Source organism: Lissotriton vulgaris, chromosome 1_1, assembly GCF_964263255.1.
Source record: "Lissotriton vulgaris chromosome 1_1, aLisVul1.2, whole genome shotgun sequence".
In the NCBI taxonomy this organism is placed as follows: Eukaryota; Metazoa; Chordata; class Amphibia; order Caudata; family Salamandridae; genus Lissotriton; species Lissotriton vulgaris.
In genome coordinates this window covers 268,394,727-268,420,950 of record NC_141685.1, presented here as the reverse complement: position 1 = coordinate 268,420,950, position 26,224 = coordinate 268,394,727, and the positions used below count along the sequence as shown (strand labels likewise).

The following is a 26,224-nucleotide window of genomic DNA, read 5'->3' as shown; positions in this document are numbered from 1 at the left end:
TATGGTTTGCCGGGAAAAAAAAGGCGCCTTTCGGTCTCTTTACTTAACATTTGCATTTCCCCGCGGATGGCCGACAACAGATTACAATCTTTACGACTGTGATGAAAGCAATTCAGTCTCCTGGGGTGGTTAGGCCCCAGACGTTTGACTCTGGCCCCCTCCCCACCTTACAGAGGGGAAAAGAAAGAAGAAAAAAAAAGTTGTCGTGCATGAAAGTGAAAGAGTCTAGAGTGTTTGTTCTTTTAGTGCGTATTTGTGCGAGTAAAAGGCCGAAAGGTGCAGATGAATGAATAAGACTGCAGTTAAGACAGGGGGGGATAAGCTAAGGCAGGGTGGGTATGCTTGCAAGATGCACGTGTAAATGTTGTGAACGTGTGCATGTTTCCGTGGATGAATGGAAAAGAGATAGAGTGTGAGGGCTGTGTGTTACTGTCGTGCGTGTGGACGGGCCTGATTGGGATAGAATAAGCAAGAGCCACGACCAGAAAGCTGATTTAGGTGGACAGTTTGTGCATGTTGCCTTGCGTGCTGAATGGAACAGAGAGATGTTTTTGTGTAATTGTTTCAGCAATTGAAAGACAGGGTGTTATGCTTAAAATGAAAAAAAAGTGCACGTCTGACTAGGAAAGGCAGAAACGTGTAGATGAATGAATGAGACACAAAGAAGGGGGTGTTTGTTAGCAAGATGCACGTGTGAATGTGGTCAACGTGTACGTGTTTCTGTGCGTGAATGGAAAAGAGAAAGTCTGTTGTCTGTTTGTGCATATTGGCGGACATGATTGGGATAGGATAACAAAGAGACACGAACAGAGATGTTTTTTTTCGTGTATGTGTCCCATCCATTGAAATAGTGGGAAATTATTTGATAGTATGGATTGCTGAGGCCGGTGTCACTGCACCTGCTGCACGAACGGAAAGCGTGTCTCTGAAAGAGTGTGTGCAAGGGAGAGGGGAGAGGCATGGTGAGCTGTGCTTGGTGTTTACTCAGAAGGACCCTGTAGCGTGTTGGAGGTGACAGGCCAATTCACCACAAGATATATATTCAAAAGAAATGCACGTCCGCCATTATTTACTGTTAAAATAAAGACAAACATGTGTCAGAAACGTGCTGGAGGTAGAGGTGGGGTTAGGAAGAGACAGTAGCAGGGGGATTTTGGTTACAAGATGCACGTGTAAATGTCGATGCTACAGACTTTTATATATTTGTCGGCGTGTTGTGATCTGTGCGTGCATTAGGAGGTAGCTGCAGAATTGGATCAATATACTGTGTAGATAAAAGGTAGTGACGAAGGGTGTGCTATTTAAGAACACATACAGCTGTAGTTAGTATATAGTATTGAAGACGCATGTTAGAAATATTTATTTATTGTCGGAAAATGCGTCACTTAAAACTTTGAAAGTGTTGTGAGTTCTATGTAAAAAGAAAGGATGGAAGAGCGTAGTAGGAAGGATAGGCTATGGAGTCTTTGGTCAAATGTAAATTATTTGATTTTATGTATTTTCTGCGGCCGGTTCCACTGCACGTGCTGCACGAACGGAAAGCGTGTCTCTGAAACAGTGTGTGCAAGGGAGATTGAAGACGCATGGGGAGAGGGTACACCGAGCAGGAGGAAGGGAAGGCAAAGAAAGCAAGCTGGGTCAAGAAAGGGGGAGAAAAGAGAGCTGGGACGTGGAAAGGCAAGGAGTGGGGTATGGCAGAGATGTAAACAAACAAGATGCGTGGCCGCCATTATTTTTTACTGGGAGGTGCTGGTGTGGCAGGAGTGCTGATACGGCAAGGCTGTGTTGGCGGGGAGAAAGAGGGGAGGTGCTGGTGTGGGAGGGGGAAGTCGCGGAGAGAGAGGGGAGGTGCTGTTGTGGGAGGGGGGAGTTGCCGGTGTGGGAGGAGTGCTGCTAGGGCAAGGCTGTGTTTGCGGAGAGAGAGAGGGGAGGTGCTGGTGTGGGAGGGGGAAGTTGCTGGTGTGGGAGGAGTGCTGCTAGGACAAGGCTGTGTTTGCGGGGAGAGAGAGGGGAGGTGCTGATGTGGGAGGGGGGAGTTGCTGGTGTGGGAGGAGTGCTGCTAGGGCAAGGCTGTGTTTGGGGGGGAGAGAGAGGGGAGGTGCTGGTGTGGGAGGGGGAAGTTGCTGGTGTGGGAGGAGTGCTGCTAGGACAAGGCTGTGTTTGCGGGGAGAGAGAGGGGAGGTGCTGGTGTGGGAGGGGGGAGTTGCTGGTGTGGGAGGAGTGCTGCTAGGGGAGGAGAAGCCCTGGACGTGAATGCTCGTGCATGTTTGATCACGTGATTCACGTGAACTGCAAGAAAACCGCGGCTGAAAGACCTTTGGTTTGAAGATAAAATAGCCGACTTGAATTCTCCCCATTTCCCATTCCTGCGGAATGGTAAAGGCGAGACCTAAAAATATATGCTTTTACCATTCATGTATTTACAACGAATTTCTTTGTAAATGTATGCGTAGTAAAAGCATATAAAATGTAATGCCATGCGTTATAATGGCATTGCGGAGTCATGGTACTTTCGTAATGAAAGTATGCGGAGTGATGGTATGCGGAAAGAAAGTTGCGGAATAATGGGTGTTTACCCTCCCCCAGTAAGTACATTGGTGGCACGGCGGCCCACATCTCCAGCAACATACTCATATTTTTTCACCACCCATTTGAAAAATGCACAGGTCTCTCTCATTGATGGCCAGGGCCGACATACACTTTTAGACACACCTCCTGCCACAAGTTCTAGAATTGCGAACTTTAGAGCTGGGGTGCTACGTTCGTATCGCGGCATCAGCTCAACATCCTGTGATTCCAGGCAAATAGTTTTGTCTCCCCGTGCCTACCACAAATGAATGTGTTCTTCTGTAATGTAAATTGTGCTCTTGCCATGTTGTCGAGTTTGCGCTATAAAATATTGCACGGAAAAATAATGTAGGGAAACTCGAGTTCACACACTACTGAACGTGCACTCTTAAGAGCATCAGCAGTGCACTGTGAATCGGAGCGTTTCACAGGCCTGTCACAGATAAGAAATGCTATCTAAACGAAATCCTACAAAACAATATACTACTGGCCATCAGCAATTCATACCCGGAAAACGTCGGGACGGGTTTCTAGTCTATATCTATACTATACTATCTATACTACTATTATAAAGAGAGAACTTGCACCTTTTGGCAAGGTAAACTCGGGAACCACAGCACCAATCACAACACCCAATACAGCGTTGGAAAGGGCAGTTGCAGCAGAAGGACATAGGCTATGCAGACGCCCACCATATACATTTGAAATGTAAAAGACCCGTGCTAGCAAAGTAGTCCCTAGTGGGCGTGTCTGCATTGTGCTGTGGGTGTGTGCTGGGGGCGTGACAATCGCGTGGAGGGTGGTGTGGGGGGGAGGAAATTCCGTCACGAGTGTTGTTTTTTCTTCCCAGGTTCTATACATTCCTGCTCCCTTTAAATAGTAATTCAGTGGAGGTCCAATTCTCTTAGAACCACCCCAAGCACAGTTATGGGCAAAAATACAACTAAAAGGCCCTGCAAAGCATTATGGGATAAGCTTAGCATAATTTTTTGCATTCATGAAAGGGTTTCAATGTTTTTGAATTTTACTCATCAGGGACATATTGGGACGACGAGGTGAACTGCAGCTTGATGTATAATATTTTAAATGCTATTATCCAGTATTGGGGTATCTTTCATAGATTCACATGCCTGAATCATTCCCCGTCGTCGAGGCGGGAGTCCCACGGTAAATAAAAAAGCAGTGCCAAAAGCACTTTGTAGTAGTAGGCCCTAGAAAAAGGCATGAGGCCTATATTATAGTAGCCTATCTACATCATTATGCTAAAAGACCCAAAGTCTTTGCTCCAACCAATCAGCTCACAGCACCCTCTAGAACCTTCCCTGCAGAGCCAACTCTCCTCAGATTTTCACCGCACGTCGTGTGGAAGGGAGTCTCCCTGAGTCTTGACTCAGTTTTTTCTTCAGAGCTTCAAGATGTCTGACAAGAAGGCCTTGTTTAGACCCTGCAGAACATGCGAGAAGAAGAGGGTCCATGTGGATGACCAGCACAAGGACTGCATTTATTGCCTGTATCCCAAGCATGAGGCAAAAAGCTGTAAGATCTGCCTTACCTTCCCTTCCAAGACCTTAAGGGATAGGGAGGCCAGAGTCCTTTTGTGGCTTAAATCCTCTTCCGCGGATGATGACGACAGAGCCTCTACCTCTAGCAAGAGGGCGAGGTCTCAAGAGGATAAGACAAGTGAGGGGAGAAAGTATGCTAAGACCTCCCACTCTACTTCAGGCTCTTCACAGAGATCCAAACATTCTGTCTCTGGAGCCTCAGCCACCAACGATCCGGCAAAGAAAACTGTGAGTAAGACTTCTACTGTCTCTTCTCCAGTGACCACTGTCTCTACTTCAACCTCTTCTTCTATGGATATGATATCCACTACATCTGTTACTACTCCGATTGTGTCTATACAAAACTTTGTATTGTGACAAAAAGAACTCTTGTGGACTACTCGTCGACGAAGACGCCATCATCATCGAAAAATTCGTCATCCAAGAAGAGCCCGTCGACTAAGTCGTCGACGCCGCCGTCGACGACTGCCTCGTCGACGAAGAAAGCATCGACGTCTATCCTGTCGACGACGAGCCCGTCTTCGGTTACCCCGTCGACGACCGTCCCGTCGACGGTGGCTCCATCGACGTCGAGTTCATCGACGACTGTCCCGTCGGCGTCGAGCCCATCGACGATGGTCCCGTCGACGGCAAGTCTATCGTCGACGATGCCCTCGTCGTCGATCTCGTCGACGATAAACCCGTCGACGACGGCATCCTTTCAGCAGGTGGATGCACCTTGGTCACCGGGGCCATCAAGATCGATGGGATCAGCTTTACTAAGACCTACCACTGGGAATCAGGCCTTTTGTACGCCAATAGCGACAAAGAACTTTCAACTCGTGTCTTATAAGAGACAACAGGGTTCATATATGTCACCACTTATGCCTTCTCATCTTCTAGAAACTTATGCTGATGATGAAGAAGATGACTTTGAAGATGATGATGATGAGGGTGCTTTTGGTGTGGCACGTCACCCATCCGAGCTTGTCATCAAGTGCCAAGATGATGATGAAGACGATTCCTACGCTGAACACTACTACCAGGAGGATATCATAGTGCCTCATTCATTGGAACATCAGAGACTGCCTAGAGTCCCGGAAGTCACTCAGTTGCCGCCTAATTTGATACAAGACTTACAGGCTATGCTGGCGGATTACAAGCAGCGTTTTCCACCGCAAGTACCTCAATCTGATACTTCAGTTCCTCCTCAGCAACATCCACCGGTTTCTCCAATTGTGGAAACTCCGCAACCGGTCTTGCTTCCACAAACTCCGGATACGTCATCAGAAGAGGAGGTAGAAGATGGAGAGTTGCCTAACATACCTTCATCAGACCCATGGGATGAATATGTTATACCCATGCCGTCCCCTCCAACTCCACAACCATCAGATTCACCGCCTGAAGATGTAGGTGGTTTTCACAACCTGATGCAGAGGGCATCAACCAGGATTAAGCTCCCGGTTACAGTGGAGCAAACGGAGTGTTTTCTCCATGACTTTAAAGAGGAAACAAGAAAGATATCTAGAGCCATTCCCATGATTGAATATATTTGGAAGGAAGGCATAAAAATAATGAAAAACCCTGCATCTGTGCCTGCTGTGTTACCCAGAATAGAAAAGAAATATCGTGCTCCGCTCTCTAGTCCGGCGTGCCTTATTGGTCATCCACGACCGGATTCGGTAATCTCTCAGGCGGCGCAACAAAGGTCAAAGAACCCAGCTACCCCTATTTCTACTCCACCAGATAAAGAGGGGCGACGATTAGACCTTATTGGGAAGAAGTTTTCCACTATGGCTGCAGCATCCATCAGGATAGCAAATTCAATGGCGATTATTGGGCACTACGATCGCCAAATGTGGTCAGAGATGGCTAGCTTCATAGAGCTGTTGCCAGAGGACAAAAGACAAGAAGCCAGGAAAGTTCTAATGGAAGGAGAGCGGGCAGCGGAAGAATCCATCGACTGCGCTCTAGATATGGCAAATACGAATTTCAGGCAGTTGGCTGGGGCAGCTGTCCTGAGACGTCAAGGGTGGTTAAAAGCCACTACATTTTGTCCGGAGGTTCAATTGAAAATACTGGACATGGCATATGACGGAGAGTCCCTCTTTGGGAAGCATGTCGATGAGGCTCTCCAAACGATTAAAACTGACACAGATACTGCAAAGTCACTAGGATCATTGCAATATAAAAGAGGATCGTTCAGAGGAGCTAGAGGACGAGGTTATTCGTCCAGAGGAAGTTATTACCAGCCAGGCAGGCAATATCAACAACAATACCGCCAAAACTATCAGTCCTCTTATAGACAATCTGGATCGGCTGGTTTCTCTCGCCAAGGAGGAAGAAGGCGCGCAAACAACCAAGGACGAGACAGTCACAAGAAACAGCAAGAGCAATTGGGCGCCACCTCCAATCCCTTACCTTCCCGTGGGCGCGAAGATATCTGCTTTCTAACAGCAATGGCAGAATATAACAACGGATCGGTGGGTGTTAGACTTGATACAACATGGTCACACCCTAGAGTTCATCACCAAACCTCCACCAACTCCGCCCAGGGGTCCCCCTCCCCCTCGTCTTCACTTATTGTTCAAGGAAGTGCAAGCTATGCTTCTCAAAAACGCAATAGAGAACGTTCCAAATCATCAGAGAGGGGCAGGTTTTTATTCCCGTTTTTTCCTCATAAAAAAGAAAACAGGGGAATGGCGACCGATCCTAGACCTACGCAATCTGAACAAATATCTCAAGAAGCAGGGATTTCGAATGGTCACCCTCTCGGACATTCTCAGTTGCCTCAACGAGGGAGATTACATGGCTTCCTTGGACATGGAAGACGCATACTTCCACATCCCAATCCACCCAAACCACTGGCTAGTCAAAGGTCCATCAGAAGCCAAAGTAAGATCCGATATTACAGTATGCCGCAATCTCTTCGCATCGCTAGGCCTCACAATCAACAAAACCAAATCTCAAATGGATCCAAAACAAAACCTGTTGTTCCTAGGAGCTTGCTTGGACACAGTGGAATGCAAGGCATCCTTATCTCGAGAGAGACAGCTCCGACTGCAGGCGTTGGCCAAAAAACTGGCAAGAAGAAGGTCACTTTCAGTTCGCCTATTTTCATCACTTCTGGGGATGTGTTCTTCAGCCATCAACCTCATTCCATTGGCGCGTCTAAAGATGCGGCCACTGCAAGAGGAGCTAAACTGTCAATGACATCAAGCGGCAGGTTCATTCGAGGACACCATCACAATCACCAACAGGATGGTGCATGCACTCCAATGGTGGTCTCAGATCAGCAATCTGGAACAGGGGCTCTCATTCTTGCAGAATCCTCCGGATTTTATTCTGACGACGGATGCGTCCATGGAGGGCTGGGGTGGTCATCTCCAGGACCTGCAAGCGCAAGGAAAATGGTCTCAGCAACACAAGAAATGCCACATCAACAGTCTAGAGTTGAAAGCCATTTGTCTGTCTCTTCAAGCGTTCCTCCCCAGGATAGTAGGATCCTCGGTTCTAGTCAGAATGGACAACACCACAAGCATGTTTTATATCAACAAGCAGGGAGGAACGAGATCAGCAACGTTATCCAAACAAGCCCAAGAGTTATGGAAGTGGTTAACAGTTCACAACATAACTCTCAAAGTGGAGCACGTCAGAGGCCTCTACAACACCTTGGCAGACAAACTGAGCAGAACATTGTCAGATTGCCACGAGTGGGAACTGGACAACGACCAGTTGAACTATGTGTTTCAGAGATGGGGCAAACCCAGGTTGGACCTATTTGTGACCCACCAGAACAAGAAATGCCGGTACTACGCCAGCAGATATCCTCAACAGGGGTCAAGGGGGAATGCCCTTTCGATGCGATGGTCAGGGACCTATGCATACGCTTTTCCTCCGATCCCTCTGATTCCACGAGTGGTGCGCAAAATGAAAATGGAGAGTTGTCGCCTTCTCCTCATTGCTCCCAAGTGGCCTCGCCAGTATTGGTTTCAGGAACTCATGCTACTTTCACAGGAACCACCGATCAAACTGCGTGTAACTCCGAAGTTACTGTCACGCAACGAGGGTCAGGTACTTCACCCAGATCCTCAATCGCTGAAATTGCACGCATGGCTCCTAACTTCCTAGAATTCGAACATCTTCAAATTCCTCAGGACTGCCGAGACATTTTAGAGAAGGCAAGAGCCCAGAGTACATTAAAAACTTATCGTCTTAAGTGGAAGCGTTTTTGCGCATGGTGCATCTCTAGTGCTTTACACCCTATTGAGGCGCCGGCAGAAAAGATATTACCCTATTTATTGCATTTAGCGCAATCTGGTCTTTCTTTTTCATCAATAAAGGTCCACTTAGTGGCCTTATCCAGGTACAGAAAGATGACTAACACTCAATAACTCTGCTCTTCATCGCTAATCAAGCAATTTATGAGGGGTCTGTTCCGGGCTTATCCCCCAGTGAAGCCCTCACCACCGGAATGGGAGCTCAACACGGTTCTATCACAGCTGATGAAGCATCCGTTCGAGCCTATCCATAGAGCCGACCTAAAGTTATTGACATGGAAGATTGCTTTATTACTGGCGCTAACTTCCGCAAGAAGAGAGGGAGAAATTCAAGCTTTCACTATAAAGGAGCCCTTTTTACATTTCTCCCAGGACTATGTCACTTTGCAAACGAATCCAACGTTCATACCGAAAGTGCCTTCCCAGTTTCATCTAAATGAACCTGTCAAGCTGAAAGTTTTCTTTCCAAACCCGTCAACCCCGGCTGAAAAGACATTGTATTCTTTGGACATCAAACGATGCTTAAAATTCTATCTTCAGAGAACCAAGACTTTGAGAAAATCAGATCAACTGTTTGTAGCTTATGGCCAGACTACATTGGGGAAAGCGGTTACTAAAGCCACGATTTCAAGATGGATCGCATCCGCTATTCAATTCTGCCACGTCCAGGCTAATCGACCATTGACAAGATCTGTTCGATCTCACTCCACAAGAGCTGTAGCAGCGTCTGCGGCTTTGTTTGCAGGAGTGACGCTTGAGAACATTTGCCGTGCTGCGACATGGAAGAATGTCCACACGTTTACAAGACATTACTGCCTGCAATCAGCAAATCAGGATGATGCGGCAGTGGGCCAAGCTGTTTTACGTCACCTGTTTCCATAAGGAGTATGTTCAGGTACTGATGTTCACTTATTTCATGTAAAGTACATGCAATTCAATAGATTGTTTTTAAATATGCAGACATATGCTAACATGTTGTGTATTTTTGTATGATGCTTAAGATTTCTTTCCAGAAAGAAAATGCATAATTTCAATGTTGAACTTGAACATGATTTATTAATAGATCAATCTCTAGGCGTTTGTTGGTTGTTGACGATACATTCATGGGGGTGCACTGTAATAAGTCTCCCACCATCCGCAACCGACTTTGCCTGGCTTACTGCTTGCTATTCTGATTCAGGCATGTGAATCTATGAAAGATACCCCAATACTGGATAAGAAAACAAGTTACTTACCTGTAACTTCAGTTATCCAGTATTGGTATCTTTCATAGATTCACATGCACCCACCCTCCTCCCCGGCGAGTCAGTTCTCTAAGTTTGGGATACTTGTTCCCACTTGTGCTACGAAAATCTGAGGAGAGCTGGCTCTGCAGGGAAGGTTCTAGAGGGTGCTGTGAGCTGATTGGTTGGAGCAAAGACTTTGGGTCTTTTAGCATAATGATGTAGATAGGCTACTATAATATAGGACTCAGGCCTTTTTCTAGGGCCTACTACTACAAAGTGCTTTTGGCACTGCTTTTTTATTTACCGTGGGACTCCCGCCTCGACGACTGGGAATGATTCAGGCATGTGAATCTATGAAAGATACCAATACTGGATAACTGAAGTTACAGGTAAGTAACTTGTTTTCTTGCATTTGCCTCATCAGGGACATCTAGGGACGGCGAGGTGAACTGCAGCTTGATATATAATATTTTAAATGCTATTGCATTTGCATCATCAGGGACATCTAGGGACATGAGGTGAAATGCAGCTTGATGTGTAATATTTTAAATGCTATTGCATTTGCCTCATCAGGGACATCTAGGGACCATGAGGTGAACTGCAGCTTGATGTATAATATTTTAAATGCTATTGCATTTGCCTTTTGGGGACAACTGGGGAGAACGAGGTGAACTGCAGCTCTTTGTAGAATTATTTGGATACTATAATATTCACTTCCCACTGCTAATCTCGTCCCATAATGGTTTGCAGGGGCTTGATCTCAAAATCATCACCTCTCTCACTGCTTGCTGGAAGCTAATTTCACTTTTGTGAAATGACTATATGCATTTTAGCATGTATAAATACTTGTTATTTTACCTTGAATATATGAGGTTTCTGTTTTAATAATTGGAAATCTGACGGAACTAAATATTGCGGATTTATTGTACCAAGTTCGCGCCAATTCCGCCCACCCCTACTTTAAATACCCCTGCACCCCATAATCATAACCCACCCTTACTCTATAAAATACCCCAACATCCTTAAACACTAACCCATCTTAACCCTATAAATCTACCCTGTACCCCAAAACCCAAACCTATCCCTAAACCCTAAAAATGCCCCTGTACCCCAAAACCAAAACCTAGCCCTGAACCCTAATACCCCTGTACCCCAAAACCCAAACCTAGCCCATAACCCTTAAAATACCCCTGTACCCCAAAACCCAAACCTACCCCTGAACCCTAAAAATACCCCTGTACCCCAAAACCCAAACCTGGCCCAGAACCCTAAAATACCCCTGTATCCCAAAACCCAAACCTAGCCCTGAACCCTAAAAATACCCTTGTACCCCAAAACCCAAACCTAGCCCTGAACCCTTAAAATACCCATGTACCCCAAAACCCAAACCTACCCCTGAATCCTAGAAATACCCCTATACCCCAAAACCCAAACCTAGCCCTGAACCCTAAAAATACCCCTGTACCCCATAACTATACCTGAACCATTAAAATACCCAAACACGGGGGGCGTGGCTTCGAGAGCGAAGATGGCGAACGCGGCTCTGTAGAGCTCCTGCCAGCCCGTTCTTTCTCCGCTAACTTATCCTGGCCCTACCTCTTCTTCCCCCATCTCAGCTAGTGCAGGAGTTTCCTGGAGTCCAGAGGATCCTGGTGGTGTGCTTCATTGAGCTCCGGGCGCCCGGGCGCGACCATCGAGGGCCGTCCATTCTGGGCCTACTTGCCGCGTGGCGAGCTGGGGCCTCGATTTTTCATCCTCCCGCTGGTGGCGCCACGGGACCGGCGGGGCCTCAGTCAACTTGGCCCGCGCTGTCGGGGCGGAGTCACTGGAGCCGGAGTCAGGGGCTCGTGACCGTGCCCGGCAGAGAGTGGTCCCGGCTCGTCGATGGAGGGGACCTCCAACATATCCTGATTGCCCCGTCTTGTCTCTAGCGGGGCTGCGGCGGGCCCGGGGACGGAGGATCCGGCGGTGGACCCTGGCCTGGTGGCCCCGGCGCCTCGGTGGACGGAGGAGTCCCCTCCCTCGCTCCAGGGTCTGCTTTCTCTCCCGACGACGTGGGACGGCCTGCACCTGTAACCGTCCCTCCAGTGACCCGTAGCGGATTCTTTGCATCGGCCCACCCCGTCGGCGGCCATGACGAGGGGCAGAGGCGGCCACACCGCGGCCACGACGGGGCCCATGGACAGGTTTGCTGGCCCGGGGAATGGTGCTGGAGCGGCCGGGGGGAGTCAGACGGCCGGCCCGGACAATGCAGCGTTGCTCACGGCCATCACGCAAAAAATATATGATTTTACCATTCATGTATTTACAACGAATTTCTTTGTAAATGTATGCGTAGTAAAAGCATATAAAATGTAATGCCATGCGTTATAATGGCATTGCGGAGTCATGGTACTTTCGTAATGAAAGTATGCGGAGTGATGGTATGCGGAAAGAAAGTTGCGGAATAATGGGTGTTTACCCTCCCCCAGTAAGTACATTGGTGGCACGGCGGCCCACATCTCCAGCAACATACTCATATTTTTTCACCACCCATTTGAAAAATGCACAGGTCTCTCTCATTGATGGCCAGGGCCGACATACACTTTTAGACACACCTCCTGCCACAAGTTCTAGAATTGCGAACTTTAGAGCTGGGGTGCTACGTTCGTATCGCGGCATCAGCTCAACATCCTGTGATTCCAGGCAAATAGTTTTGTCTCCCCGTGCCTACCACAAATGAATGTGTTCTTCTGTAATGTAAATTGTGCTCTTGCCATGTTGTCGAGTTTGCGCTATAAAATATTGCACGGAAAAATAATGTAGGGAAACTCGAGTTCACACACTACTGAACGTGCACTCTTAAGTGCATCAGCAGTGCACTGTGAATCGGAGCGTTTCACAGGCCTGTCACAGATAAGAAATGCTATCTAAACGAAATCCTACAAAACAATATACTACTGGCCATCAGCAATTCATACCCGGAAAACGTCGGGACGGGTTTCTAGTCTATATCTATACTATACTATCTATACTACTATTATAAAGAGAGAACTTGCACCTTTTGGCAAGGTAAACTCGGGAACCACAGCACCAATCACAACACCCAATACAGCGTTGGAAAGGGCAGTTGCAGCAGAAGGACATAGGCTATGCAGACGCCCACCATATACATTTGAAATGTAAAAGACCCGTGCTAGCAAAGTAGTCCCTAGTGGGCGTGTCTGCATTGTGCTGTGGGTGTGTGCTGGGGGCGTGACAATCGCGTGGAGGGTGGTGTGGGGGGGAGGAAATTCCGTCACGAGTGTTGTTTTTTCTTCCCAGGTTCTATACATTCCTGCTCCCTTTAAATAGTAATTCAGTGGAGGTCCAATTCTCTTAGAACCACCCCAAGCACAGTTATGGGCAAAAATACAACTAAAAGGCCCTGCAAAGCATTATGGGATAAGCTTAGCATAATTTTTTGCATTCATGAAAGGGTTTCAATGTTTTTGAATTTTACTCATCAGGGACATATTGGGACGACGAGGTGAACTGCAGCTTGATGTATAATATTTTAAATGCTATTATCCAGTATTGGGGTATCTTTCATAGATTCACATGCCTGAATCATTCCCCGTCGTCGAGGCGGGAGTCCCACGGTAAATAAAAAAGCAGTGCCAAAAGCACTTTGTAGTAGTAGGCCCTAGAAAAAGGCATGAGGCCTATATTATAGTAGCCTATCTACATCATTATGATAAAAGACCCAAAGTCTTTGCTCCAACCAATCAGCTCACAGCACCCTCTAGAACCTTCCCTGCAGAGCCAACTCTCCTCAGATTTTCACCGCACGTCGTGTGGAAGGGAGTCTCCCTGAGTCTTGACTCAGTTTTTTCTTCAGAGCTTCAAGATGTCTGACAAGAAGGCCTTGTTTAGACCCTGCAGAACATGCGAGAAGAAGAGGGTCCATGTGGATGACCAGCACAAGGACTGCATTTATTGCCTGTATCCCAAGCATGAGGCAAAAAGCTGTAAGATCTGCCTTACCTTCCCTTCCAAGACCTTAAGGGATAGGGAGGCCAGAGTCCTTTTGTGGCTTAAATCCTCTTCCGCGGATGATGACGACAGAGCCTCTACCTCTAGCAAGAGGGCGAGGTCTCAAGAGGATAAGACAAGTGAGGGGAGAAAGTATGCTAAGACCTCCCACTCTACTTCAGGCTCTTCACAGAGATCCAAACATTCTGTCTCTGGAGCCTCAGCCACCAACGATCCGGCAAAGAAAACTGTGAGTAAGACTTCTACTGTCTCTTCTCCAGTGACCACTGTCTCTACTTCAACCTCTTCTTCTATGGATATGATATCCACTACATCTGTTACTACTCCGATTGTGTCTATACAAAACTTTGTATTGTGACAAAAAGAACTCTTGTGGACTACTCGTCGACGAAGACGCCATCATCATCGAAAAATTCGTCATCCAAGAAGAGCCCGTCGACTAAGTCGTCGACGCCGCCGTCGACGACTGCCTCGTCGACGAAGAAAGCATCGACGTCTATCCTGTCGACGACGAGCCCGTCTTCGGTTACCCCGTCGACGACCGTCCCGTCGACGGTGGCTCCATCGACGTCGAGTTCATCGACGACTGTCCCGTCGGCGTCGAGCCCATCGACGATGGTCCCGTCGTCGGCAAGTCTATCGTCGACGATGCCCTCGTCGTCGATCTCGTCGACGATAAACCCGTCGACGACGGCATCCTTTCAGCAGGTGGATGCACCTTGGTCACCGGGGCCATCAAGATCGATGGGATCAGCTTTACTAAGACCTACCACTGGGAATCAGGCCTTTTGTACGCCAATAGCGACAAAGAACTTTCAACTCGTGTCTTATAAGAGACAACAGGGTTCATATATGTCACCACTTATGCCTTCTCATCTTCTAGAAACTTATGCTGATGATGAAGAAGATGACTTTGAAGATGATGATGATGAGGGTGCTTTTGGTGTGGCACGTCACCCATCCGAGCTTGTCATCAAGTGCCAAGATGATGATGAAGACGATTCCTACGCTGAACACTACTACCAGGAGGATATCATAGTGCCTCATTCATTGGAACATCAGAGACTGCCTAGAGTCCCGGAAGTCACTCAGTTGCCGCCTAATTTGATACAAGACTTACAGGCTATGCTGGCGGATTACAAGCAGCGTTTTCCACCGCAAGTACCTCAATCTGATACTTCAGTTCCTCCTCAGCAACATCCACCGGTTTCTCCAATTGTGGAAACTCCGCAACCGGTCTTGCCTCCACAAACTCCGGATACGTCATCAGAAGAGGAGGTAGAAGATGGAGAGTTGCCTAACATACCTTCATCAGACCCATGGGATGAATATGTTATACCCATGCCGTCCCCTCCAACTCCACAACCTTCAGATTCACCGCCTGAAGATGTAGGTGGTTTTCACAACCTGATGCAGAGGGCATCAACCAGGATTAAGCTCCCGGTTACAGTGGAGCAAACGGAGTGTTTTCTCCATGACTTTAAAGAGGAAACAAGAAAGATATCTAGAGCCATTCCCATGATTGAATATATTTGGAAGGAAGGCATAAAAATAATGAAAAATCCTGCATCTGTGCCTGCTGTGTTACCCAGAATAGAAAAGAAATATCGTGCTCCGCTCTCTAGTCCGGCGTGCCTTATTGGTCATCCACGACCGGATTCGGTAATCTCTCAGGCGGCGCAACAAAGGTCAAAGAACCCAGCTACCCCTATTTCTACTCCACCAGATAAAGAGGGGCGACGATTAGACCTTATTGGGAAGAAGTTTTCCACTATGGCTGCAGCATCCATCAGGATAGCAAATTCAATGGCGATTATTGGGCACTACGATCGCCAAATGTGGTCAGAGATGGCTAGCTTCATAGAGCTGTTGCCAGAGGACAAAAGACAAGAAGCCAGGAAAGTTCTAATGGAAGGAGAGCGGGCAGCGGAAGAATCCATCGACTGCGCTCTAGATATGGCAAATACGAATTTCAGGCAGTTGGCTGGGGCAGCTGTCCTGAGACGTCAAGGGTGGTTAAAAGCCACTACATTTTGTCCGGAGGTTCAATTGAAAATACTGGACATGGCATATGACGGAGAGTCCCTCTTTGGGAAGCATGTCGATGAGGCTCTCCAAACGATTAAAACTGACACAGATACTGCAAAGTCACTAGGATCATTGCAATATAAAAGAGGATCGTTCAGAGGAGCTAGAGGACGAGGTTATTCGTCCAGAGGAAGTTATTACCAGCCAGGCAGGCAATATCAACAACAATACCGCCAAAACTATCAGTCCTCTTATAGACAATCTGGATCGGCTGGTTTCTCTCGCCAAGGAGGAAGAAGGCGCGCAAACAACCAAGGACGAGACAGTCACAAGAAACAGTAAGAGCAATTGGGCGCCACCTCCAATCCCTTACCTTCCCGTGGGCGCGAAGATATCTGCTTTCTAACAGCAATGGCAGAATATAACAACGGATCGGTGGGTGTTAGACTTGATACAACATGGCCACACCCTAGAGTTCATCACCAAACCTCCACCAACTCCGCCCAGGGGTCCCCCTCCCCCTCGTCTTCACTTATTGTTCAAGGAAGTGCAAGCTATGCTTCTCAAAAACGCAATAGAGAACGTTCCAAATCATCAGAGAGGGGCAGGTTTTTATTCCCGTTTTTTCCTCATAAAAAAGAAAACAGGGGAATGGCGACCGATCCTAGACCTACGCAATCTGAACAAATATCTCAAGAAGCAGGGATTTCGAATGGTCACCCTCTCGGACATTCTCAGTTGCCTCAACGAGGGAGATTACATGGCTTCCTTGGACATGGAAGACGCATACTTCCACATCCCAATCCACCCAAACCACTGGCTAGTCAAAGGTCCATCAGAAGCCAAAGTAAGATCCGATATTACAGTATGCCGCAATCTCTTCGCATCGCTAGGCCTCACAATCAACAAAACCAAATCTCAAATGGATCCAAAACAAAACCTGTTGTTCCTAGGAGCTTGCTTGGACACAGTGGAATGCAAGGCATCCTTATCTCGAGAGAGACAGCTCCGACTGCAGGCGTTGGCCAAAAAACTGGCAAGAAGAAGGTCACTTTCAGTTCGCCTATTTTCATCACTTCTGGGGATGTGTTCTTCAGCCATCAACCTCATTCCATTGGCGCGTCTAAAGATGCGGCCACTGCAAGAGGAGCTAAACTGTCAATGACATCAAGCGACAGGTTCATTCGAGGACACCATCACAATCACCAACAGGATGGTGCATGCACTCCAATGGTGGTCTCAGATCAGCAATCTGGAACAGGGGCTCTCATTCTTGCAGAATCCTCCGGATTTTATTCTGACGACGGATGCGTCCATGGAGGGCTGGGGTGGTCATCTCCAGGACCTGCAAGCGCAAGGAAAATGGTCTCAGCAACACAAGAAATGCCACATCAACAGTCTAGAGTTGAAAGCCATTTGTCTGTCTCTTCAAGCGTTCCTCCCCAGGATAGTAGGATCCTCGGTTCTAGTCAGAATGGACAACACCACAAGCATGTTTTATATCAACAAGCAGGGAGGAACGAGATCAGCAACGTTATCCAAACAAGCCCAAGAGTTATGGAAGTGGTTAACAGTTCACAACATAACTCTCAAAGTGGAGCACGTCAGAGGCCTCTACAACACCTTGGCAGACAAACTGAGCAGAACATTGTCAGATTGCCACGAGTGGGAACTGGACAACGACCAGTTGAACTATGTGTTTCAGAGATGGGGCAAACCCAGGTTGGACCTATTTGTGACCCACCAGAACAAGAAATGCCGGTACTACGCCAGCAGATATCCTCAACAGGGGTCAAGGGGGAATGCCCTTTCGATGCGATGGTCAGGGACCTATGCATACGCTTTTCCTCCGATCCATCTGATTCCACGAGTGGTGCGCAAAATGAAAATGGAGAGTTGTCGCCTTCTCCTCATTGCTCCCAAGTGGCCTCGCCAGTATTGGTTTCAGGAACTCATGCTACTTTCACAGGAACCACCAATCAAACTGCGTGTAACTCCGAAGTTACTGTCACGCAACGAGGGTCAGGTACTTCACCCAGATCCTCAATCGCTGAAATTGCACGCATGGCTCCTAACTTCCTAGAATTCGAACATCTTCAAATTCCTCAGGACTGCCGAGACATTTTAGAGAAGGCAAGAGCCCAGAGTACATTAAAAACTTATCGTCTTAAGTGGAAACGTTTTTGCGCATGGTGCATCTCTAGTGCTTTACACCCTATTGAGGCGCCGGCAGAAAAGATATTACCCTATTTATTGCATTTAGCGCAATCTGGTCTTTCTTTTTCATCAATAAAGGTCCACTTAGTGGCCTTATCCAGGTACAGAAAGATGACTAACACTCAATAACTCTGCTCTTCATCGCTAATCAAGCAATTTATGAGGGGTCTGTTCCGGGCTTATCCCCCAGTGAAGCCCTCACCACCGGAATGGGAGCTCAACACGGTTCTATCACAGCTGATGAAGCATCCGTTCGAGCCTATCCATAGAGCCGACCTAAAGTTATTGACATGGAAGATTGCTTTATTACTGGCGCTAACTTCCGCAAGAAGAGAGGGAGAAATTCAAGCTTTCACTATAAAGGAGCCCTTTTTACATTTCTCCCAGGACTATGTCACTTTGCAAACGAATCCAACGTTCATACCGAAAGTGCCTTCCCAGTTTCATCTAAATGAACCTGTCAAGCTGAAAGTTTTCTTTCCAAACCCGTCAACCCCGGCTGAAAAGACATTGCATTCTTTGGACATCAAACGATGCTTAAAATTCTATCTTCAGAGAACCAAGACTTTGAGAAAATCAGATCAACTGTTTGTAGCTTATGGCCAGACTACATTGGGGAAAGCGGTTACTAAAGCCACGATTTCAAGATGGATCGCATCCGCTATTCAATTCTGCCACGTCCAGGCTAATCGACCATTGACAAGATCTGTTCGATCTCACTCCACAAGAGCTGTAGCAGCGTCTGCGGCTTTGTTTGCAGGAGTGACGCTTGAGAACATTTGCCGTGCTGCGACATGGAAGAATGTCCACACGTTTACAAGCCATTACTGCCTGCAATCAGCAAATCAGGATGATGCGGCAGTGGGCCAAGCTGTTTTACGTCACCTGTTTCCATAAGGAGTATGTTCAGGTACTGATGTTCACTTATTTCATGTAAAGTACATGCAATTCAATAGATTGTTTTTAAATATGCAGACATATGCTAACATGTTGTGTATTTTTGTATGATGCTTAAGATTTCTTTCCAGAAAGAAAATGCATAATTTCAATGTTGAACTTGAACATGATTTATTAATAGATCAATCTCTAGGCGTTTGTTGGTTGTTGACGATACATTCATGGGGGTGCACTGTAATAAGTCTCCCACCATCCGCAACCGACTTTGCCTGGCTTACTGCTTGCTATTCTGATTCAGGCATGTGAATCTATGAAAGATACCCCAATACTGGATAAGAAAACAAGATACTTACCTGTAACTTCAGTTATCCAGTATTGGTATCTTTCATAGATTCACATGCACCCACCCTCCTCCCCGGCGAGTCAGTTCTCTAAGTTTGGGATACTTGTTCCCACTTGTGCTACGAAAATCTGAGGAGAGCTGGCTCTGCAGGGAAGGTTCTAGAGGGTGCTGTGAGCTGATTGGTTGGAGCAAAGACTTTGGGTCTTTTAGCATAATGATGTAGATAGGCTACTATAATATAGGACTCAGGCCTTTTTCTAGGGCCTACTACTACAAAGTGCTTTTGGCACTGCTTTTTTATTTACCGTGGGACTCCAGCCTCGACGACTGGGAATGATTCAGGCATGTGAATCTATGAAAGATACCAATACTGGATAACTGAAGTTACAGGTAAGTAACTTGTTTTCTTGCATTTGCCTCATCAGGGACATCTAGGGACGGCGAGGTGAACTGCAGCTTGATATATAATATTTTAAATGCTATTGCATTTGCATCATCAGGGACATCTAGGGACATGAGGTGAAATTCAGCTTGATGTGTAATATTTTAAATGCTATTGCATTTGCCTCATCAGGGACATCTAGGGACCATGAGGTGAACTGCAGCTTGATGTATAATATTTTAAATGCTATTGCATTTGCCTTTTGGGGACAACTGGGGAGAACGAGGTGAACTGCAGCTCTTTGTAGAATTATTTGGATACTATAATATTCACTTCCCACTGCTAATCTCGTCCCATAATGGTTTGCAGGGGCTTGATCTCAAAATCATCACCTCTCTCACTGCTTGCTGGAAGCTAATTTCACTTTTGTGAAATGACTATATGCATTTTAGCATGTATAAATACTTGTTATTTTACCTTGAATATATGAGGTTTCTGTTTTAATAATTGGAAATCTGACGGAACTAAATATTGCGGATTTATTGTACCAAGTTCGCGCCAATTCCGCCCACCCCTACTTTAAATACCCCTGCACCCCATAATCATAACCCACCCTTACTCTATAAAATACCCCAACATCCTTAAACACTAACCCATCTTAACCCTATAAATCTACCCTGTACCCCAAAACCCAAACCTATCCCTAAACCCTAAAAATGCCCCTGTACCCCAAAACCAAAACCTAGCCCTGAACCCTAATACCCCTGTACCCCAAAACCCAAACCTAGCCCATAACCCTTAAAATACCCCTGTACCCCAAAACCCAAACCTACCCCTGAACCCTAAAAATACCCCTGTACCCCAAAACCCAAACCTGGCCCAGAACCCTAAAATACCCCTGTATCCCAAAACCCAAACCTAGCCCTGAACCCTAAAAATACCCTTGTACCCCAAAACCCAAACCTAGCCCTGAACCCTTAAAATACCCATGTACCCCAAAACCCAAACCTACCCCTGAATCCTAGAAATACCCCTATACCCCAAAACCCAAACCTAGCCCTGAACCCTAAAAATACCCCTGTACCCCATAACTATACCTGAACCATTAAAATACCCAAACACGGGGGCGTGGCTTCGAGAGCGAAGATGGCGAACGCGGCTCTGTAGAGCTCCTGCCAGCCCGTTCTTTCTCCGCTAACTTATCCTGGCCCTACCTCTTCTTCCCCCATCTCAGCTAGTGCAGGAGTTTCCTGGAGTCCAGAGGATCCTGGTGGTGTGCTTCATTGAGCTCCGGGCGCCCGCTGGCGCGACCATCGAGGGCCGTCCATTCTGGGCCTACTTGCCGCGTGGCGAGCCGGGGCCTCGATTTTTCATCCTCCCGCTGGTGGCGCCACGGGACCGGCGGGGCCTCAGTCAACTTGGCCCGCGCTGTCGGGGCGGAGTCACTGGAGCCGGAGTCAGGGGCTCGTGACCGTGCCCGGCAGAGAGTGGTCCCGGCTCGTCGATGGAGGGGACCTCCAACATATCCTGATTGCCCCGTCTTGTCTCTAGCGGGGCTGCGGCGGGCCCGGGGACGGAGGATCCGGCGGTGGACCCTGGCCTGGTGGCCCCGGCGCCTCGGTGGACGGAGGAGTCCCCTCCCTCGCTCCAGGGTCTGCTTTCTCTCCCGACGACGTGGGACAGCCTGCACCTGTAACCGTCCCTCCAGTGACCCGTAGCGGATTCTTTCCATCGGCCCACCCCGTCGGCGGCCATGACGAGGGGCAGAGGCGGCCACACCGCGGCCACGACGGGGCCCATGGACAGGTTTGCTGGCCCGGGGAATGGTGCTGGAGCGGCCGGGGGGAGTCAGACGGCCGGCCCGGACAATGCAGCGTTGCTCACGGCCATCACGCAATCCCGGGACATGCTGGACGCGAAGATCGGCGCGGTGGGCGCCGACGTGATGTTGCTGCGCCAGGACCTTCGCAATGCGGTGGCCCGCATCACAGAGACAGAAACCCGGGTCACGACGGTGGAAGGCGATGTGGGTGCACTGAAGAAGAGGGTCGCCGATCTGGAACAGACGCAGTGGGGCCTAGCGCTCCGGGTGGAGGACGCCGAAGGGCGGGCACGGCGAAACAACCTCCGCTTTGTGGGCTTTCCGGAGGGGTGCGAGAAGGGGCCTATGGACGTCTTCCTTTCCCGGTGGCTGGAGAGCTGGCTGCCCCCGGACGTCCTATCGAACTGTTTTGTGATGGAACGAGCCCATCGGGCCCTGACACAGAAGCCTCCGGCTGGAGAGCGGCCTCGCCCGATCATAGCCCGGATCCTGAACTACCACGACAGAGATGTCATCCTCCGGGAGGCGAGGCTCAAGGACACCCTGCAGTTCGATAATTGCAAAATCATGACTATACAAAGTTGGTTCAACAGCAGCGACTCTCCTTTCTGGCGGCCAAGGCCAGACTCCGGGGCCTGAAACTCCAGTACTCCCTGCTATACCCGGCCCGCCTTCGGGTCATTTTCAACTCAAGGACCCACTTCTTTGATACCCCGGAGGCCGTCTTTGCTTGGACCGATGAGGCGGTCCGGCTTCGCCCACGTGTTCAGCCGGGGCTCCACGCCGGCTCTCCCCGCAGTTCTTCTCAGGAGCGGGGCGAACAGCCGGCCAAAGGGAAGCGGCACCGCAAGTCCCGATCGAGGCGGAGATCCCTGTCTCGGGACCCTCTTTTGGGCGACACGCAGCCGGAGACAGATCATTCTGGCGGGGGGTCGTGACTTCCAACGGCTGACCCTTCTACTGATATCTACTTCTCGCTTGGGGTTACCTGCTGACACGGCGGAGCGCTGTTCAACGACCCAGGCCGGATCTGGTGCAGTATTACTTGGCCTTTACGGGCCTCAACGGGACTCATGTGGACCAATGCACTATATATGCGATGTTATTGCTGATGCTTATTGATGGAGGTGGGGGGGGGTGGGCATGTTTGGTGGGCTGCCTCCTGCTGTTGGGGTTGGGGAGGTTCGTGTTTTGGGGTGTGTGCTTGGTTAGTACTTGAGGGGTAAGTGGGATCCATTGGTATGCCTAACTTTTGGTGCTCTGTTTTGTGCCTTAACTACCGTATGCCGCGACAGGTACTTCATTGTTTCTTGAGGTATTGGGGTGGGGGTGGGGGGTCGGGGTTGGTTTGGTGGTGTGTCGGGGGGGTTGGCTGTGTGGGGGATGTGGGAATTGGGGTACTGTTCGTTGGGGTGCACGTGATCTTTCTGACCTATGCTAATGTGGGGGTTGGGGCCTGGGCCGGGGGCTGGGGTGTGTGGGGTTTGCTGTATCGAGATGATGGCTGACGTCCCTTGCTTGGCGCCTTCTGGCGCCGCTATGCACATTCTTAGCTGGAATGTCCGGGGTCTCTTGGATAAGATAAAACGGGGGGCGGTACTACGCTGGGCCAAAAGGGATCTTGCAGACGTGCTCATGCTCCAAGAAACGCACATGCTTGGTACGAAGGCCCTAAGTCTCCAGCGCTTTGGTTTCCACCAGGTGTTCCATGCCGGGTTTGCCAGGGGCTCCAGGGGGGTGGCTATTCTTGTTCATAGGCGCCTGGCGTACACACAGGAGCGCCAGTGGCTAGACCCCCAGGGGCGCTTCGTGTTCATCCAGGGGAGAGTTGGTGTGGAGCCGGTGGTGTTTGGGTGTGTGTATGCTCCCCCCCCTCTGCAATGGGCTCTGGCTGAACGGTTATTCGCTTTATGGGCTGAACTCCCCGATTCTTTGGCGGTGATTGGCGGCGATTGGAATGATGTGGTGAATGTGGCTGTGGACCGGCAGCGGAGTCTTGGGGTAGCGCCTGTCCCCACTCCTACGCGTCTGGGCGCTATGTTGGATGTATTGGGTTGGGCTGATGTATGGCGGCATTTACACGCGGAGCGCCGCGAGTACACTTACGTCTCAGCGGTTCATGGCTCCCTTTCGCGCCTAGACTATGTCTTCGTCCCACGGGCCTGCCTTGCCAGAGTGAAGGGGGCGGCGATTCGGCCTCGCGGGCTCTCCGACCATTCCCCGGTGGCGGTCCAGATATACCTACATAGACCGCGCCAGCCCTTCCGATGGCGGATGTCCACGTGGCATCTGCAGCGACCCGACTACTCCCAGCATATTCGTGGCGCTATTGCCCAGTACTGGCAGGATAATCTGGATGTGGGGGTGGACGCGGTGACAGTTTGGGAAGCCATGAAACCCACGCTGCGGGGTGTCGATCTAGCATGGTGCTCGTCGGCTCGCCGGGCGCGGTTAGAGGGCATAGCCGCGGCGGCGGAACGGGTGGAGGAACTGGAGGCGCGCCACAGAACTGCGGCGGATGACATCTCCCTGCGACAACTCCTGCAGGCGCAGCAGACGCACTCTGCAATCCTATTGAATGAGGCTCGACAAGCGTGGCTGGCCACCCGTAGCCGGGTATATCAGTGGGGCGACAAATCGTGCAAGATGCTTCATCGACTATGTCAACAAACCTTGCAGCCTCTTACGCTCCCAGGCCTTGTAGACGCTGCGGGTGTGGCTATCACGGACCCGGCTACTCTGGCCGCAAGCTTTGCGCATTACTATAGGGGTCAGTACGCCTCCCAGGAGGCTCTTGCTCCCGCCGCCATCGCCGACTATCTTGCCTCGGTCCCCCCGGCTGCGGTGTCAGATGAGGTGCGGGACGCTCTTGACCTCCCCCTGACGGCGGAGGAACTTGGAGATGCGCTAGGTCAATTGAATGTGGGCAAAGCGCCTGGACCAAGCGGCTTCCCCAGTGAGTTCTATCGAAAATTCCATCTGCAGCTAGGGCCGCATTACTTGCGTGCATTGGAGGCAGCGCGTGGGCAGGGCCGCCGGACTGGCGGCATGCTGAGATCGGTGTGTTCCAGAAGCCGGGGCGACCCCCGGACCGCCACGACTCCTACCGACCTATCTCCCTTATTAATTTTGAGGCCAAGCTCTTGGCCAAAGCACTCGCGAACCGCCTGCTTCCACACATCACTGCCCTCGTGCATCCTGATCAAGCTGGCTTTATGCCGCGCCGGGCGAGGCGGCACAACATTCGGCGGGCGCAGGCGGCGATTGATGCTATCGGTGCCTCGGAGGACCAGGCGGCGTTGTTGCTGACCGACATAGACAGCGCCTTTGACTCCGTCAGTTGGACCTTCCTATTCACTCTTCTACCGCTGTTGAACCTTGGCCCGACTTTCATCTCCTACGTCCGCTTGCTCTACACGGAGGTTACTGCCTCGGTGCGGATATCGGGGGCGGCCTCGGCACGATTCCCGGTTACCCGAGGCACACGTCAGGGGTGTCCACTCTCTCCCTACCTATTTGCGCTGGCCATGGAGCCGCTGGCTGCTAGGGTCCGCGCTGACGCGCTGTATCGGAGTTTCGTCTGGGGCTCGGACCACACGGACCGCATTGCTTTATATGCAGACGACGTGCTCTTCTTTATGACCGACCTCCGAGTTACTGGCCCCCGGGTTCTGGAGTTGATGCAGAGCTTCGGCCAGGCGTCGGGACTCTATCTTAACCCGCGCAAATCGACTCGCTGGGTGATGGCGCGATGGACCTTCCATGGGCAGCCTCCCTTCGGATGGCAGTGGAGGGGGTGAAGTACTTGGGAGTCTTTCTCTCTGCCTCGCCTACGGTGGCATGGGGCCGGAACATTCAGCCGGTCTGGGACCGGGTCCAGCTGGACATCAAAACGTGGACACGTATGCCCCTTAACATATATGGCCGGTCGGCCATCTTCAAAATGGTGGCCTTGCCTCGTCTTCTTTACCAGCTGCAGAACCATCCATACCCGATTGACCCGCAGTGGTTTCGCAGTGTTGACTCAGTGTTAGGCAGGTTCTTGTGGGCTGGAGGTGCCTCTAGAGTGGCGCTCCGTACGTGTTTCCTCTCTACCTACTGCGGTGGCTTGGCTACCGCGGATATGCTGTCCTACTATCAGGCCTCCCATCTCCTGGTTCTCAATGAGTGGTGGTATGGGGACCGTGGTGACCCGGCCTATGCCCTGGAGCACATTCTGATGGACAGCGCCTCTCTCCACACTCTGCTGTACTCGGCCAGGAGGAGACGGTTGCTGCTTAGTGTTTGCCGTTTGGCGGAGGGCTCTACACCGCATGGGGTGGTGGGGCAAACTTACGGCGGAGACTCCGCTGTGGCGTAACGGCCTGCTGCCGGCGCTGGCGTCGCTGCAGGGCTTTGACGGCTGGGACACAATCGGGATTTCGTCCCTGGGGCATGTCCTCTCCGGCACCACTCTTAAATCCTTTCAGGAGCTCAGCACTGAGTTCGACATGCCCAGGTCCCAGTTCTTTCGCTACCTCCAATTCCGCCACGCCCTTACTCCTAGCCTGGTAGGGCTGGAGCAGCTCCCAGACTTCAGTCCCATAGAAGCAAAGCTGTTTATGTGTGACTTGGGTGATAAAAAAGTCTCCCAGATCTACCGATCCCTGGTCACGCACTGCTCCCCCTCACTCCTGACACTGAAGGCCCTATGGGAAGCCGATGTCGGCCCCTTGGACGAAGACGATTGGCGCGAAGCCCTGGAATCCCCCCGGGGGACGGCCATTGCAGTCCGCCTCCGCTTTATACAATTTAAATATCTGCACCGAGCTTATTTTACGAGGGAGCGACTGTGGCGGGCGGGTCTGATTGCCAACCCGGAGTGTCTGCGGTGTGGTTCAGAGAGGGGCACCCTCCTTCATACTGT

The 26,224-nt window shown here is 49.9% G+C and overlaps 2 protein-coding genes across 2 annotated transcripts in view; both read left to right on the top strand.

Moving 5' to 3' along the window:
• The window catches only part of LOC147746889 (E3 ubiquitin-protein ligase HECTD3-like), a 523,212-nt gene that overhangs the window by 172,455 nt on the left and 324,533 nt on the right, over positions 1 to 26,224 (top strand). The window lies entirely within an intron of this gene.
• On the top strand, positions 14,482 to 15,999 carry LOC147746890 (uncharacterized). Its single transcript, XM_086963617.1, has one exon. It carries the CDS (start codon positions 14,482 to 14,484, stop codon positions 15,997 to 15,999), a length of 1,518 nt encoding a protein of 505 aa, XP_086819743.1.